Raw genomic sequence first — 15,335 nt, forward strand, 5'->3', positions numbered from 1 at the left:
GATCACTAGTTGCACAATCTGATATGAACATGATGTGCACTCTTATCAAAATTCCACAAATATAAAAAAATCTGCTTTAGATGGGAAGCATTCACATGGAAATGCCAGAGTCTACCAGCAACAGTCTATGTTGCCTCCTCAAATGTCTAATTTATGGTCAAGTCTTTAAGAACTGGACAATTTAAATACTATACATGCTGAGCCAATTTAATTATTTTTTACTACTCCATTTATTAATACCTACAATGGCCACCTTTAATGAAATAAACTTCTTCCTAGTAGGTCTGCTCACTAGAGGAGTATAGCTTAGTCCATAAATGGACAAGCACCCAGTACAAATGAAGGCTAAGTGCTGGAAAAACATAATGAATACTATATTATGGAAAATCAAAAGAAGTAGCTGTCTCATGCTTCCTCTTTAGATAGTGAAAATCCCCAGCTAAATACCTCATGCATGTGACCCTTTATTTTGTTCACCTAAATCACTGATTTAAAGCATTCGATTGGTGACATCATATCAACATTGAACCACATATTGACTTGCGCTTTTATAGTTTTGGACAAATAATATTGATTTTAGAATGATGAAGATAAGAGACAGGGTCACTTGGAATATGAACTCCCCATAAATAGGATCTCCAGGGAAATCACATCAGTTATAAACCCACTCGGGGGAATACTTTGAAGTCCATGCTAGAAGTACTGATGACTTGAGGGTAGAGGCTGTAGCAGTCCGCACCTGACAAATGCAGTGTGTCTAGGTATATTTTGATAGTGCAAAGAACCAAGGAGCACCCCCCCCCCATGCTCCCCGCCTAGGAAAGAGTTCCTATGACAAATCTGAACACAAAAAGGTTCATCACTTTCAACAGGTATGGCAACCAATGTCCAAAACAGTGAGCACACAAGAAGATTTTCAGATCCCAGATGTAGGTTTCTAAACAGGAATGTTCTTTATTGAGTTCATTTAAAAATCAAAGTACCATGGCCGACGCGTTTCGTCTCACAACAAGACTTCTTCAGGACTTATTAGAGTAATAGAGAAACGTATTCAAAGACGTTGTATGTTCCAACAAATTGTAATTGTTTCCATTTTTGGGAGGACTTTTATACAGTAGGCATTACCACGATAGTGACTCAATAACCAGCTTACGCGTATGCTTGTCAGTTTCAGGTATGATTGGTTGTCATACCTGTTGAAAGTGCTGAACCTTTTTGTGTTCAAGTCCATGCTAGAAGTGTTCGCTCTACATAATTGCTAAGAGCATTGAAAGAATCAGATTAAAATGATTTACTAAGAAAGGATTATGCAAGAGCACCTGGAGGGGTTTGCATTCTCTTTTGCATTAGTCCATGATGGCTAAATTGAACATTGAATATACTGACTTCCTTGACTTAGTCAATGCTTGGAAATGTTCACAAAAGTTATTCTAAGCCATATACTTGTCACATATTAATTATTTTTGACTTTAAAAACAACACACTCCTGCCAGAGAATGCATTTCAGTGCTTGCTGTCAGCTCACTCGCTCACCAATTTCACTAGCATGCAGTAAGTCTGAAACTAATAGGCTTGCTAAGGCATGTTTAGTTAGGGCAGACCTGTATCGACTCCTGTATTCAAATCATGTAAGAGTCAGAATATAGCACAATTCTTTCAAATCTATTAACCTCTAGATATGATTCAGGACCAATAGGTCAGATGATGCTTTGTGGACTCTGTTGGAATGTCTTTTCAATCTTAAGGAGGTATTGGAAGGCATTTGGTGCCTGTGGAGCCCTCAACAGCCCCATACACTGTTTATGGGTACATATAAAGAGCAGAGCATATAACATAGCATTTGGAAAACTGTTACTGCCCAAGACCCTGAGAAAAGCTAAGATAATTGTACTATCCAAGTCAAACAATGATCTGAGAAAGGTGTGGGTTGCATAGGTCACATTAAATGACTAATGTGAAATATAAGATATTAGAAAGGGTGATTGTTGCTTTGGTGAAAAGGCATTTGATAAATTCTGAGTACTACAGATTCATTGCCAGCAAATCCATTAGATCCATTAGATCCAACCTTTGTATATTAAATATTTAGAAAGAAAGGAAAACACATGTATCGATTACTTCTGGGAAAATCAAAAAGTAATATCAATGTAATAGATGTTTAATTTGTTGTACATGTTGCCAACAATGTCCTCCAAAACTTTGACTTCAGACACAGCACTATATGGTACTCATAGTTATCTGTGCAGACTGCTCTAACCAACACCTATTTTAAATTTATGTATAAATTCAACTCTGCACTCACCCCATTTAGATTCACAAGTTGGCAATCATCTTTCTCTTTCTTCCAGCTTCACACAATATCACACTATTAAATTATTAATTATTAATGGTTGTAAGATTTAAAATATAAATATCAGCTCCTGAGGAGGAAAGGGGTAGGGATGAAGGATCTGCATCAATCAATTAGCTGCCACACTGTACCAGGTATGGACCAGCCCAAGGGAGCCCAGACCTCTGAAGCAAACACGCTTTGATGTTTTGGTGGGAAAGGCCATAGCAGTGATGTCAGCAAGCGGCAGCGCTGAGACCCCCAGAGGACAAGTGACTCTTTGGTGATGCCATCTTGAATTGTCCCAGCATGCTGTGCAGGACTGCTGGAACGGGCAGAGAGGTGATGTGGCACCCTAGGATTGTCCAAGGATGCCTATCTTGTAGAACCTTCCACCTCCACTGAAAAAGCCCTGGGCAAGGGTCAGAGCTCTTTCTTTGTTTTGTTTTTTGCTGGACACTGGGACTAGATGCATCAGCAATGGACATCTAGAAGGAGTAACCCCCTAATGCTCATATGGACTAGATACTCTGACTACAGTACACCCTAGGACCTGTGGGGCTCTCCTCATGATTGATTGATTGATGTACTTATAGAGCGCAGCTATCACCCTACGGGCATCTTGGCGCTTGCATTGGGAACCCGTCCTGGTTTTTCCCTGTAAGATAACCCGTACTGGGCATCCCCAAGGTGAAAGCCAGGCATCCCGCCGCGGGGGGCCGTTGTGGAGATTAAGCAGGCTTGTTGCCCAGAGCTGCATAGTGTGAACTCGTGCTTAGAGTGGGCACCGAAGCGAGAATTATCGAGTCCGTGGACGATTGGGCTCTGGACCCTGCCGCGTCGGGAATCGAACCCAGGTCCCGGGTCTGATCTCTGCTTCAGGGTATGCCTCCTCTAACCAGTGAGCTACACTTCTCCACTTCTTCATGATAAGGGAAACCAGTCCTCTTACACCCCATCAGGACTAGCTGGGGAAAGAACTTTACTTCTGCGCCAAGGGGAAGAGAAGCTCCAGAGGACAAAGAGGAGAAAGCCTGGCACAGGGATCTAGTGGAACTAGCTTCCTGCAAAGTTTGTCACCTTAGAGGCCATGAGGCCTAAGGAAAATGAGCCAGGTGACCAAGGTACACCACCATGAACGTAATGCCGAGCTAAAGATCACACAATATGGCCCAACGGGGCCAGAGAAACGTGCAGCAGAAGAATTTAACCTTTGACCCCCCCGTGAGGTCACGGAGTGTGTGTAGTTCCCCTGTAGGAAGCTTTTATGACCCTGGAGTGGGCCACGACCCAGGGGTAGGTGCAAGGATTATTGCCAATTATTTGTCCTGGGAGAAGTTGTGGGTGTGGCCCCATTGCCAGAGTCCTGGAGACCCAGGGATCCCAAACCCCAGACCTTTTATGCACTGGGGCCTGGGACCCCATCTATAGGTCTCCATCACCAAGAAAGAATGGGGGAAGCACAATCGTGCCCCCTCCACCCCCCAAGAAGTCATCAAGGGCCCAGGGATCCTAGCTCTGGGCCCCTGATGTCACTGGATGGTGCAGGGGTAGCGCTGGCATGCGCTCCCAGCAGTGATGGCCTGCCCTGCTCTCCGTGGGGAGTGGGCAGCCACCACAGAAAACGGACTCCCTGCCTGCAGTAGCGGGCAGGGGAGAGGAACTGCCGGCACTCATGGCAGCATGGGGAAGAACTGCCCATACAGGGAGCTGGCGTGCAGCCAGGGGTGGGCTCCCTTGGCTGCCCCAATACCTGGAGGCTGGCAGTGGTGATTGGGTGGCCCGGCCACCCCCACAAGACCAAAAAAACTAAACTAATAAACAGAGGCAAGCCACACGGAATAGCTGAAACAAATTGGTGAAGCCGTTCATCAGTTATGCACGATTCCCGGAAGGAGCGCCCCATAATGCCCTGCAGGACTGTGGTCAACCAGATCTTTTGGAACTGTAGTGGCCCTAGGATGGCAGGAGCCCCACCAATATGACCGGGAGAGTTGGGAAGGGGGCTGCCGGAGTACAGCAGCGCCCCCCCCAAAGGTAATTTACAAAGGTGCAGACCCTAAGTCTGGAGGGTCTGCAAAAGGGTGACCACCGTGGAGCTCCACAGCTGGGAGTGCAGTGCCCACTAGGGGCTGAGTCTTTGGCTTCAGTTTCTGTGGCCTAAAGGTCGCCGAAGAAGACACAGACACCTGGTGTATGTTGAAAATTGCTTTATTTAAAGGTGTTACTCACAATCGTTTCACCAATGCTTCATTGAAAAGTGTTATTCAGGAAGGTTTGACAATGCTTTATTTAAAAGTATTATTCATAGTGGTCTTAAGTAGTGCTTCATTCAAATATGTTATTTATAAGGCTTTATTTAAAGGATTGTTAATGCGGATGGAAACATATATGCCTGAAAGTTCGCTATGCTTTAGTAATGATAATGTGAGCGCCTGATTGCAAAGCCTGATTATTCCCAATAAGTGCAGAGGGATTATGGTTATCGAAGTCAGTGATGGAATGAAGTGCTATCATGACATGTGATTCTAGTCTTGAAGTGTGATGACATTGACCTGATGCAAACTGACACCACTGTATATATCTTATGTGCTGTTTTGTACATGAAGGGGGGTAATGTACATTTTGGGGTCATGGCCCTTTAGAGGTCAAAAGTAATGTTGGGAAAGCTATTTCCACCAGCCTTATGTATATTTGTAAACATTACTGCGTAGTATTGAGTAGCATGTCTGTAATAAATGACTTTTACTTTTCGAAAGATTGGGTGTTATTACTACGTGCCAGTGAATGGCGATTACTAGCCCACGCCACCTCCATTGAGGAGGCCTTGGACTGCATTGACAGCAGGCACATGGATGTGCCTGTGCTCACACTGCTCACTTCTCACAAGTGGAGAAGTTACGTCATACCAGGGTAACTTTGTAGGGGTTGGGAAATCCTTTAAAGGACTTCTCTGCTGCACTACCCTGAGAGACTTAAACGCTACAATGGGATGTTGGATTCCCAGTGGAAGGTGAATGGGGACCCATTAGTTGTGTAAGCCATAGAACTAATGGCCCATGTCCTCACAGCCTATGGTAGATTTTGATTATATTTGAAGGTATTTAGTCACAGTTGTTTTTACCACATAGGTAAATGTGGCGGACCTAAAATACAATAACGATAGGACTGTTTCCTAAAGGTGATCATATAGTTACGTTTTCTGCATTCATTTCAAACATGAATTGGTTTACATCCATTGATTCTTTAAATCTTCAAAACAAACAAGATTAGGCTACTTTGCAGATTAAGTTCTTTATTCCGATGGTAATTGCAAGTGAATAGGTAAAAATCTTTTTTCAATTAATCAATCAGTACTTGTATAGCATGGCTAATCACCAGTGATGGTATCCAGGCACTGGGATGGCTCAGTCGAAAAGCCAGGAATTGAGTCTCTTCCTGATGTCCGCCAGAGAGGGTGATGTACGGAGGTGGGGGTGAGGGGGTCCTTTGCAGGACTTGGCGATGAGGTAGGAGAAGAATGTCCTCCTCTGTGGCTTTGGCAGATGCGCATTGTCTGGGCGAGGGCGGCTGATAGAAGGTTTTCTGGATGGTTGGTTGAAATTCAATCTTAATATTTGCAGTCAATGTGTGTCTGATGCTTTTTCAAGGCTTAATTCTGTTGGTGCATGTTGTGATCGGAGATTGGCCTTAAAGTCAATGTTGTGGTCTGGGCTTTGTAAGAGTGGGACAGGTTACTGTTGTCCAAACATGACCTGTGGTCTGATCCTGTAAAGCTACAGTTCATGATTTATTTCTGATCCATTCTTTATAAGTAAGTCAGTTTGAGGCTGAAATCCATTAACTATATCATTTGAAAAATGTTTAGCCTTCATAGCAGCATGTACACAATATGTTTTTAAGATAATCAACAAATAATTAAGGCTACTGAGGATTGGTCAGGCAAAGCAATACTTTCACCTTAAATTCTGTATGTATTCATTCCTAAATACCATAGAGATTTGCCATTGAATTTTGCCAAATGCGTACTGCAGTGATTCTGTTTTGGGGCAAACAATTCACTTCTGCTGGCAAGTAAAACATTTAAAACGTCCTTCTGAAAATCAGTCACCAAATGGAATCAGCTTTAAAGGGTGCATTTGGTGAATTATAACATCTTATAACCCCAGCTAAAATAAGCAAATAAAACAACATTCTAGATCGCGTATTGTTGGTGATTGTTAGTAAGCATGACTGGGTAAAGAGATCTGCATTTTCTCTCTGCATTGGATGGCCCAGTTAAAGTGCCATCACAGTTTTTCTGCACGAATATCAAATTCCAATGCCAATCAAGCACTCCCCCTTCCCCCAAACGGTTTCACAAAGCTTTTGCTACAAATATGTGTGACTTTTGTAGCACTCCTAGCTTACACCAAAGAGTAGAGCAGCTGCACTCCTGTATTATTCCTTGAGTTCAAGAGTAAGCCTGGAGTGCCACAGAGTTAAGTCATAGTAAACCTTTGTGAAGCTGTCCCAGTGTGTTTTTGAATGTACTCATTATTGTAAGAGTGTATCCTGGGCTTCACATTTGCGGTAAGTAGTATCCCTTTGAAAGTATTATGATTTCCTGGAATACCCTATGGTATTTGGACCACCGTGCTCCACAGAATACACATGATTGGTATTAAATGATTAGTGCTCACTTATTCGCATTTTTTTGATGAGCCTGACCGTGCAATAAAGACAGTTGTTTTATGTTAAACAATTCAAGAAATATAAAGTGTGGAAAGAGTAATAAAATACAATTCAGCAGGCTTTGCCTTCCAGGACTGGGTGTTCCTTACACTAATTTATAGGAGAGTAAAAGAGATTCACAAATGCTAATCCATGTTTTTTCTCCTCATTATTTATATTTTATTATATTGGAACTAAATATATTGGATTTATACAGCGTGTACTACCCCTGATGGGGCACTGAAGCAATTTATGATGCGTAGCACACTACTCGAGTAAGTGATTACTCCGATGTTTATTGATTATTTTTGGGATTAGTTTTGTGCTCTGAGGGAAACCATTCTGTTCATTTGGACTATTTTTTTTTTTTTTTTGCAAGTTACATTAGATGGGGGTAGGTGTGATCATCAGTGGGGGTATGTGCGTCCTTGCAAATGATTGGTGGGATGAATAGATAGGCTAGAGGAAATTAAGTATTGTTAAGTTGCATGGATATGGCTTTCAAGCGTGAGGTTGTGATCTCTGAAATGAGGTGAAGATGATTTATAGTATAAAGGAGATTAAGGGACAGGCTTTCAAATTAGAATAGGCTATACTAAGAGAGAGGTGGCATGCAGAAGATGGAGTGAAGAAAGGGGTCTTCCAAAGAAAGAGAAAAGAAGGACCAATTGAAAGTTTTAGAGACACTCAGGTTTTCATTTAGGTTTTTAGAATGTAGTCTGAGGAGGCTTTGTGTAACAGGATGTAAACTGTAGAAGCAAATGAAGGAAGAAAACAAATGTATTTGCCAGTGAGATATTTATTGGTAGGCACTAGAATCAGGCAAATGGTCTGTACGGTACTAGGATCAGAGCTTTAAGTGGGCCGGGTCTCAGCGGTGCTGAGCACCAGCAGTTTTTTAAAGGGGGCCTCGAAACGGGTCTCAATCGGGCTCTGTTTTGTGCCCTGGCACAGGCGGTCCGTTTTTTCCCGGAGTGCAGTGACAGCAGGCACATGGATGTGCCTGTGCTCATACTGCTCACTTCTCACTAGTGGAAAAGTTACGACATGACGTCATGCCAGGGGAGCTTTGTAGGGGTTGGGAAATCCTATAAAGATTAACCCTGGGCGTAGTGGGGCTACGTGGAGCATCAAGTAGTGTGGCCCAATCTACGCACACTCCGCGTAGCCCCACTACGCGCCCGCCCTCATTTTAAAATAACTTAAAGTATTTAAAAGTAACAAAATGTCTTACCTGAGGTGCGGCGTCCCAGGGCTCCCTCTTCCTGCTTCAGCGGCAACTTCTTCCTCACAAATGCGTGTGTGTAGCGCTGCCTGCTATGCCTCCTTCGTGGACCACGAAGCAGGCAGCACTACGCACACTCCGCGGGCGGAGCGGAGCACTACACCCACCCTTAATAAAGATGGTCGTTTTCTCTTGGTATTTCCCTTCTCTTTTTGAAACTCAAGAATAGCAATATTGTCATGGTGTCACCAGGGTTTTAAGTGGAAGCTTTTTCAATATTATATACAAGCCATAGTTGCTGCTTATTTATCTTATGCAACTAACAGCCATTGGCAAAGCCAATAGTCCTGACTTGTTGTAGGTATGATGTTACTTGCTGTATCATATATCAGGATGCAATGACAGAAACAGCAAAATGCAAGTAGGCCGGCACACTATGCTAAGCACAGATTTTTAGGATACGTGTTTTTAAGCCACGCCCTTAACATTGGCCACGCCCCTTAGAGACCCCTCAGTTTTTTCTTCCCACTTAAAGCCCTGACTAGGATTGATTTCTTTTGGGATATAAATGGCCACTGAATGGTACACAGGCATGTGTCCCTGCCCTGAGTGTTCAACTGCATGTGCATCTGGTAACCTGACTTATTTTTGCCCTCTCATGGCTCTCATATACTGTGTCCATAGAAGCGTAGGCCTATCTTTGACAATGTGATGCCCAGGACATGTCCTGAGACCTGTAGGGGCACACCAAGCATGCCCTCATAGTGGTCAAATAACTACTGTCCATGTCCTGTGGTTAGTACATAAGGGAGCCGATTCCAATCCTGGAAAAAGGCTGTACAAATTGTTGTATGGAGCGTTTTTCCCGTACAACTCGTACCTGGTAAACTTTTCTTACAACCTAGGAAGTACGATTCGTACAGAAAGCCTCTTTCCATACAAATCGTACAAAAGACCATACAGCTAAAATAAACCAACGATTTTGATCCGGAACAGCTTGCATGTGGCGTCTGTATGTATTTAAGCAGCGGTTTCCAGATCAGCAAGTACGATTCGTCCCTACGGTACTCCGTACGGCTCTTTTCTTACGGGAGCCAAAAACAGCTGTAAAAGCAGAGTCCCCAGGGGTACGAGTCGTACAGGCATACACCCCCGTGCGTTGTGTATGTACGGTGCGTACCCCAACATCGCGGATGTACTGTGCGTACCCCCAACATCGCGTATGTACACACCGTACATACGCGATGTTGGGGTATGTGATGTTGGGGTACGCGATGTTGGGGTACGCGATGTTGGGGGTACGCACCGTACATACGCGGTGTTGGGGTATGCGATGTTGGGGTACGCGATGTTGGGGTATGCGATGTTGGTACATGATGTTGGGGGTACGCACAGTACATACACGATGTTGGGGTACGCACTGTACATACACAACGCACGGGGGTGTATGCCTGTACGACTCGTACCCCTGTACGACTCGCACCCTGGGAACAACTTTTCCCAGGATACGAGTCGTACAAAGTTCGCTTCGTAGCGGGTAATGGCATTCCCCGTGTACGGGACGTTTTCCGTACAAATCGTAAATTGGAAAGCCGGTCCGGATCGTACTAGTGCGGTTGGACTGCATTTTAACAATTTGTACGGAAAAGTGTCCGAGTCCGTCTGGTACAACTTTTCCCGATCCGATTTGTAAGGATCGGGCCGATCCGTACAAAACGGATCGGGAAAAGTTGTATTTTTCCCGTACGAATCGTACTTCACGGGTCGGACGGGACTTGTACGATTTGTATGGAAACATTTACCGATACGAGTCGGACGGGAAAAAAAAATACAGGATCGGAATCGGCCCCAAGGTGGTGGCAACATATTTCTTTTGTGATCTTATGGTTGACTAGACATATGTGCCAGTGAAAGTCTGGCATACGGACCACTCTCTTGTAAAGTTCTTCTGTTATGTGACACCCAGAACCTTGCGCTGACATCTGGTGTGTATGTTGAATGTGTGTGCATGTACAGCACATGTATGGTATTAGGAGTCTGTGTTGTGTGAGTTGGAGTACTGGGGCCAATGAGATATATTTGAGATACCCCTCGAGCAGAATGGCACAGGATAGAGGGTGAGAATAGCTACCCCAGGGTGTTTTAAGTGAAGATGAAGACAGGGATACTTTTAATAATTCCATGGCGACTGGTCTTTATCAAGGGCCAGCTGATGATTTTTTCTTGAGCACTGTCATTTGAATGACAATAGGGGTGAGATGTGGAACTGCAGTTTCTGTTGTTCAGGGTGCGGCTGTTTCTGGGTCAGGCTTGTCTTTTTGTCTTTTCCTGATCACTACTTCATAGAGGCTGTTGAAAGCCAGGTCCAAAAACTTCATTCTATATTATGCCTATTTAGTGTGTGATCCAATTTGGAAAAAAACTCCAGTGCTACCTTCTGTGAGAAGCATCACTGTACACAAAGGTTGTACATAAAGAGTAGCCTCAGAAGGACACTTGAATGAGAACCACCTCAAATTGGTTCGGAAATTTAAGGAACTCATCAATTATCCTTTAATTACCTACTCTTTTTGGGCAATAATCCTTGATCAAAGTTTTGTATGAAATCACCCATTATAAGCAAGCTATGAATTACTATCCAATATAACATTTGCAATTTGATAAGATGAATCGGCCAATGCAAGAATGTGTTTGGTTTGTTCACACACATGACAAGATAAAGATAACACATTACAAACATGTTACAATAACACATCACATAATTTTCTTCTATAAAAGTCAGGCATATCTCTTATTGAAGTAAGTTTGTATAATATTTCCGGATTAAAGGAGAAATACCCATTAATGAAAAAAGGAGTGTTAGCATGTGGAGCAGCAGTTGCGACAAGAGCTGATGTTTTAACATCCCCAACAAAGAACTCACTAGAATCTTCCTCCCAAAAACCACCCCCAGCATAATGCCCTAGAATCCACTCCCACAAACCCCAATCACAGACAGCCACCCATGAAATTACTGAAACTCACTCTCATTGCACACTGCCTAGTGGGTCTTAGCTACATCCACCCACCCCTTGCTTACAGCTATCAACAGCCCTGTCTGACACATAACTTAAGTGAATGCCACCACTACAATGCAGTGATGGGTAGCCCACTGCGCTATACTTTAGGTAACCCTCTCTTCTAACATAACCATATCATTACCCACCACCACCATCACAATTTTGCCTACTCCAGGACTTGCTCAGCCAAAGTCCATTGTAAAACACATAGTTCGCAGTCAAGGACTCACCCATTTCTCACTTTACATGTTCTCTTGGAAAATGGCTGAATTTCAGAATTTCAATACATGGATTTCCAATTTCACCCAGATTTCCCCGTCTAAGATATGATTGTAACATTCTTTATACCTACAAAAAGCTGTTTGACATGATTTTTTATTTGGGAAGTATCTCCACATTCCTGTTTTGCGTTCCCTCAAGAAACAATTATTATGTAGCTAATCAACAATGTGTCATGAGTTAGCCTGTATCTATTTGCAAAATTGACTTTAGCCCATACCAAAATGGTATGTAATAAGGATATATCTGCATTTAAAATTGGTTTCACTAATAAAATATTACGTAACTCTATTAATACTGCTATTTCTGTTTGAATTTTAGTCCTGATTTGCTGAAATCTGATGGTATACCAAGCACAGAAGTAGCACCTAGTTGTTCACCACTCTCTGGCAGCCCAAAAATATCAACACCCCCTGGAAAGGGCCGTTACCGGAGCAAAACACGACATCGACGTGTTAATAGCAAAGGCAGCCACAGTGATTTTCTGGGATCATTAAAAATTCATTCTCCACAAGAGGACCTTTTGCAACCATCTCCTCAACAGGAACATTGCTACCCTTCACGTTGTAACCAACAATATAATACTGAGCAGCCAGAGCGAGATCAAATTCACCATAACTTCCATACTCCGAGTACTCACCACAGTCTCAGTGTCCATGGACAAGACATAGCAAATTGTGCTAATAACCTGAGATACTTTGGCCCTGCTGCGGCTCTGAGGAGCCCCCTCAGCAATCATGCACAGCGTCGCATGTCGGGATCCAGTCCTGATCTACTCTCTACCACGATGGAAGCAGACTGTAGGAGGTATTTGGAAAAAGAGGATAAAGAAATTGAACACTGTGAATCTTGTTTAAGGGACCCAGAGAACCTGTGTCATGTATGCAGGGAGGCTAATAGCAACCAGGAGTCCATTGCCAGTCTTCCTGAATCACAGAGGCATGGTGACTTGCATAACAGTATAAGATGTGCAGAGAAGATGGAAGAGTTCAACAGTCATAAGCCAAGTATATCCACAGGGACTCCGCAGCACTTTACTCCACCAACACTATCGGGAAACACAAGACCTCTTCGAAAGGTAAAGACTCTTTTATTAGCATGCACCACATTTTTGCTCTGGATAAAATATTGTCACTATATGTAAATGAGTGTCAGAAGCAATAACGAATGAATGAGGATTCATTTATAATCTTTCATTACTGTAGTATTTTCTACCACAATGAACCACATTTTAAAGTATCTATATAAATATTTGTAGTATAACAAAAGGGTGTTGTTATTTATAACGCAAGCTCTAAAAATGGAAAGATCTTTTGAGAACCATGTAAAAAGGGAACTAGGTGAGAATGATTGTTTTTACGGCATAACAGAAAGATATTAGTGTGTGCAGTTCTATTATGTGTGACCGACAACATTCCAGAGTTTGAAGGCCTCTACTGTGAAATGACCCTCCTCTGAACCTACAAATTGTGTGTGTGGGCAATGAGGATAAGGTGGATAGTAAAACAAAAGTCTTTGTGTGTATTTGGATCAAGTTTTACACCGGTGAAGGACTGGCAGCCACTCCTGTCAGGGCAGTTGTATGTCAGGCTGAGTTATTAGTATAGTCCGGGATGAATAAGACTTTACTTTCTTGCAACTCATTCGTTTGGAAATGATCCTATTCGCTCTTTTTGGAGGAGAAGATCAGTGATTGGATGAATGATCGCTCAGTTTTTTTGTTTCATTCTAGCTTTTTACTGCATGGAGCAATGCCTGTGAGCTTAGAAAACTAACTTCTAATTGAACTTCGCCCATTCAGGTTGTATTGTCCTCCAATACTTGCTCGAGAAGGCTTTTCTGAAAGGACTTTCTATGCTTTGAAGTTACAGAAAATGCATATGCAGCGCTTTATAAAACGACAAGTCTTCAAACTCTGGGTGCAATGCCTTTTAGATAATAATTTTCCTGTCTCTGGATCAAACCCCAAACACTGTAGGTGAGCGATTGGTTCTTATATGACAGATAAATCCAAGGCAGGTAAGTCAAATAACTGCTCGGTTCAGGAACATTGTCACATTTTCACACTGACCATTTTTGGGTGTTCTGCAAAAACAACATTTACCTCTTGACTTTATATTTATACTATCATTATTCTTGTCCCATTGCCCCGCATTAACTTCTCCTTAGTTTCATTTGAAGCAGGTCTACATAGGTATCACTGGTGCAGGGCCCAGCAACCGGGTGTCTAATTATTCAGCTGCATCCAAAATATGGGTGTCTTTTACTACCGTTCCAGGAGTGAGGGGTTGAGTTTCCTTGATTCATGGCACCCTGGATATGCCATTGTATTGAGAAAGGTATGAATCTCCATACCCAGAAACCCAGGGCCGTCCAACATAGTGCCTGCAGTTCCATTTGTCCACCAAAAAGCCAGTTATTCAGTTCTCCCTTGAGACCATCTACACTTGTTTCTCTTCGCACATTTACTCCTGTGGTGCCTCTTAACTCACCTAAACCACACAAACCCAGTACGTGCCCATCCTACAGATGAGATCCCTCCCGAGCTGGTTCTTCTTGTGGAACGTGTAGGATGTTGAGTTATTATTTCCTCAAAGGGGTAACTTCTGGTTTAAGGAGAGATACCCGCTGACTAAAGCAGGAAGGTTATGTAGCAGCGGGGGCTGATCTGGTGAAATGTAATCCGTATTTGAGCCCATTACACAGCACTCGAGAGGCTTGCTTTAAATGTATTATATGATGTGATAATGGTATCCCCAGGATTCACAGAGCATCAAGGGTCCGATTCATATTCATAAATTTTAACTCAAAGGTTTACACCCTGAAACAGGTGCAGATTTGCAGATATTTGAAATTCATAAACCTTTGCAAGAGCACTAATGGAAAACCAAAACTATTGCATGTTTCCATGAGAGCTCCCTTTTCTGCACATTAGCAGAATGTTGCACGTGCACCAATACACGACTGTGTAATTTGCTTGTATTTGCTGATGTGAAAATGATTTGTTATTGCACCTTTTACCGTCGCCAGGATGGAAAATGTTTTCCCTTTGAAGAAACCCCATCACATATATACCCACTGGAAGGAGATATGCTTCTGCACTCATTATTAAATGGCCCACTGCTGGCAGGATGAGAATGGATTGTGAATAAGTGTGTGGACTGCCACAAGCGACTGCATTCATCCAAGAAGAGATACTGGAACTCCGAGATCTAGCCATTTGCACGAGTGAGATCAACTTAGACGTGCAAATATATTTCTGAGTCTGGCATTCGTCTGTTTTATGCAAAAAAAATATTTGAGTGTCTGCAAAGCGGAATCACTGCGATTTCCTTGAACATTGTGTTCCCTTAGGCCTGTGTATGTCTCTGTATACCTGTATCAGGAAATACCCTCACATACCTCGGACCCAGGGACAGGAATTCCATTGTTTCTTCCCTCCACAAATGCAAACATTTGCCCTCCAGTAGAGGTAGCGGTACAATCCTAATGTTTAGGAGTATCCGTTTTAAAAGAGGTTCAAGCCACACAGCCTCTCAATCTAGCTAGCCATCTTATCTGGACTTGCAGACAAGTCTGTTTCACACAAAGTAAAAATATTTTTTCATTAATAATAAAAACTTTAAGCGAAAACTATTGCAGTCGTCGAGTACCTCAAATAGGAATCAAAGATTTCATATTAATGGTCGACCCCACCTTAAGGAAATCTGAGACACTGAAATCTTTCACA

General features: G+C 42.8%; 1 protein-coding gene across 4 annotated transcripts in view; it reads left to right on the forward strand.

The window, feature by feature from the left end:
* The window catches only part of MAP3K13 (mitogen-activated protein kinase kinase kinase 13), a 408,282-nt gene that overhangs the window by 320,548 nt on the left and 72,399 nt on the right, over positions 1-15,335 (forward strand). For all 4 annotated transcript variants that reach the window (XM_085648731.1, XM_085648730.1, XM_085648732.1 and 1 more), the window contains one exon: positions 11,927-12,683. In XM_085648731.1, the coding sequence (XP_085504857.1) occupies positions 11,927-12,683 (757 nt within the window). The remainder of the gene's footprint in view (positions 1-11,926; positions 12,684-15,335) is intronic.

This window comes from Triturus cristatus, chromosome 3_2 (assembly GCF_964204655.1).
Source record: "Triturus cristatus chromosome 3_2, aTriCri1.1, whole genome shotgun sequence".
In the NCBI taxonomy this organism is placed as follows: domain Eukaryota; kingdom Metazoa; phylum Chordata; class Amphibia; order Caudata; family Salamandridae; genus Triturus; species Triturus cristatus.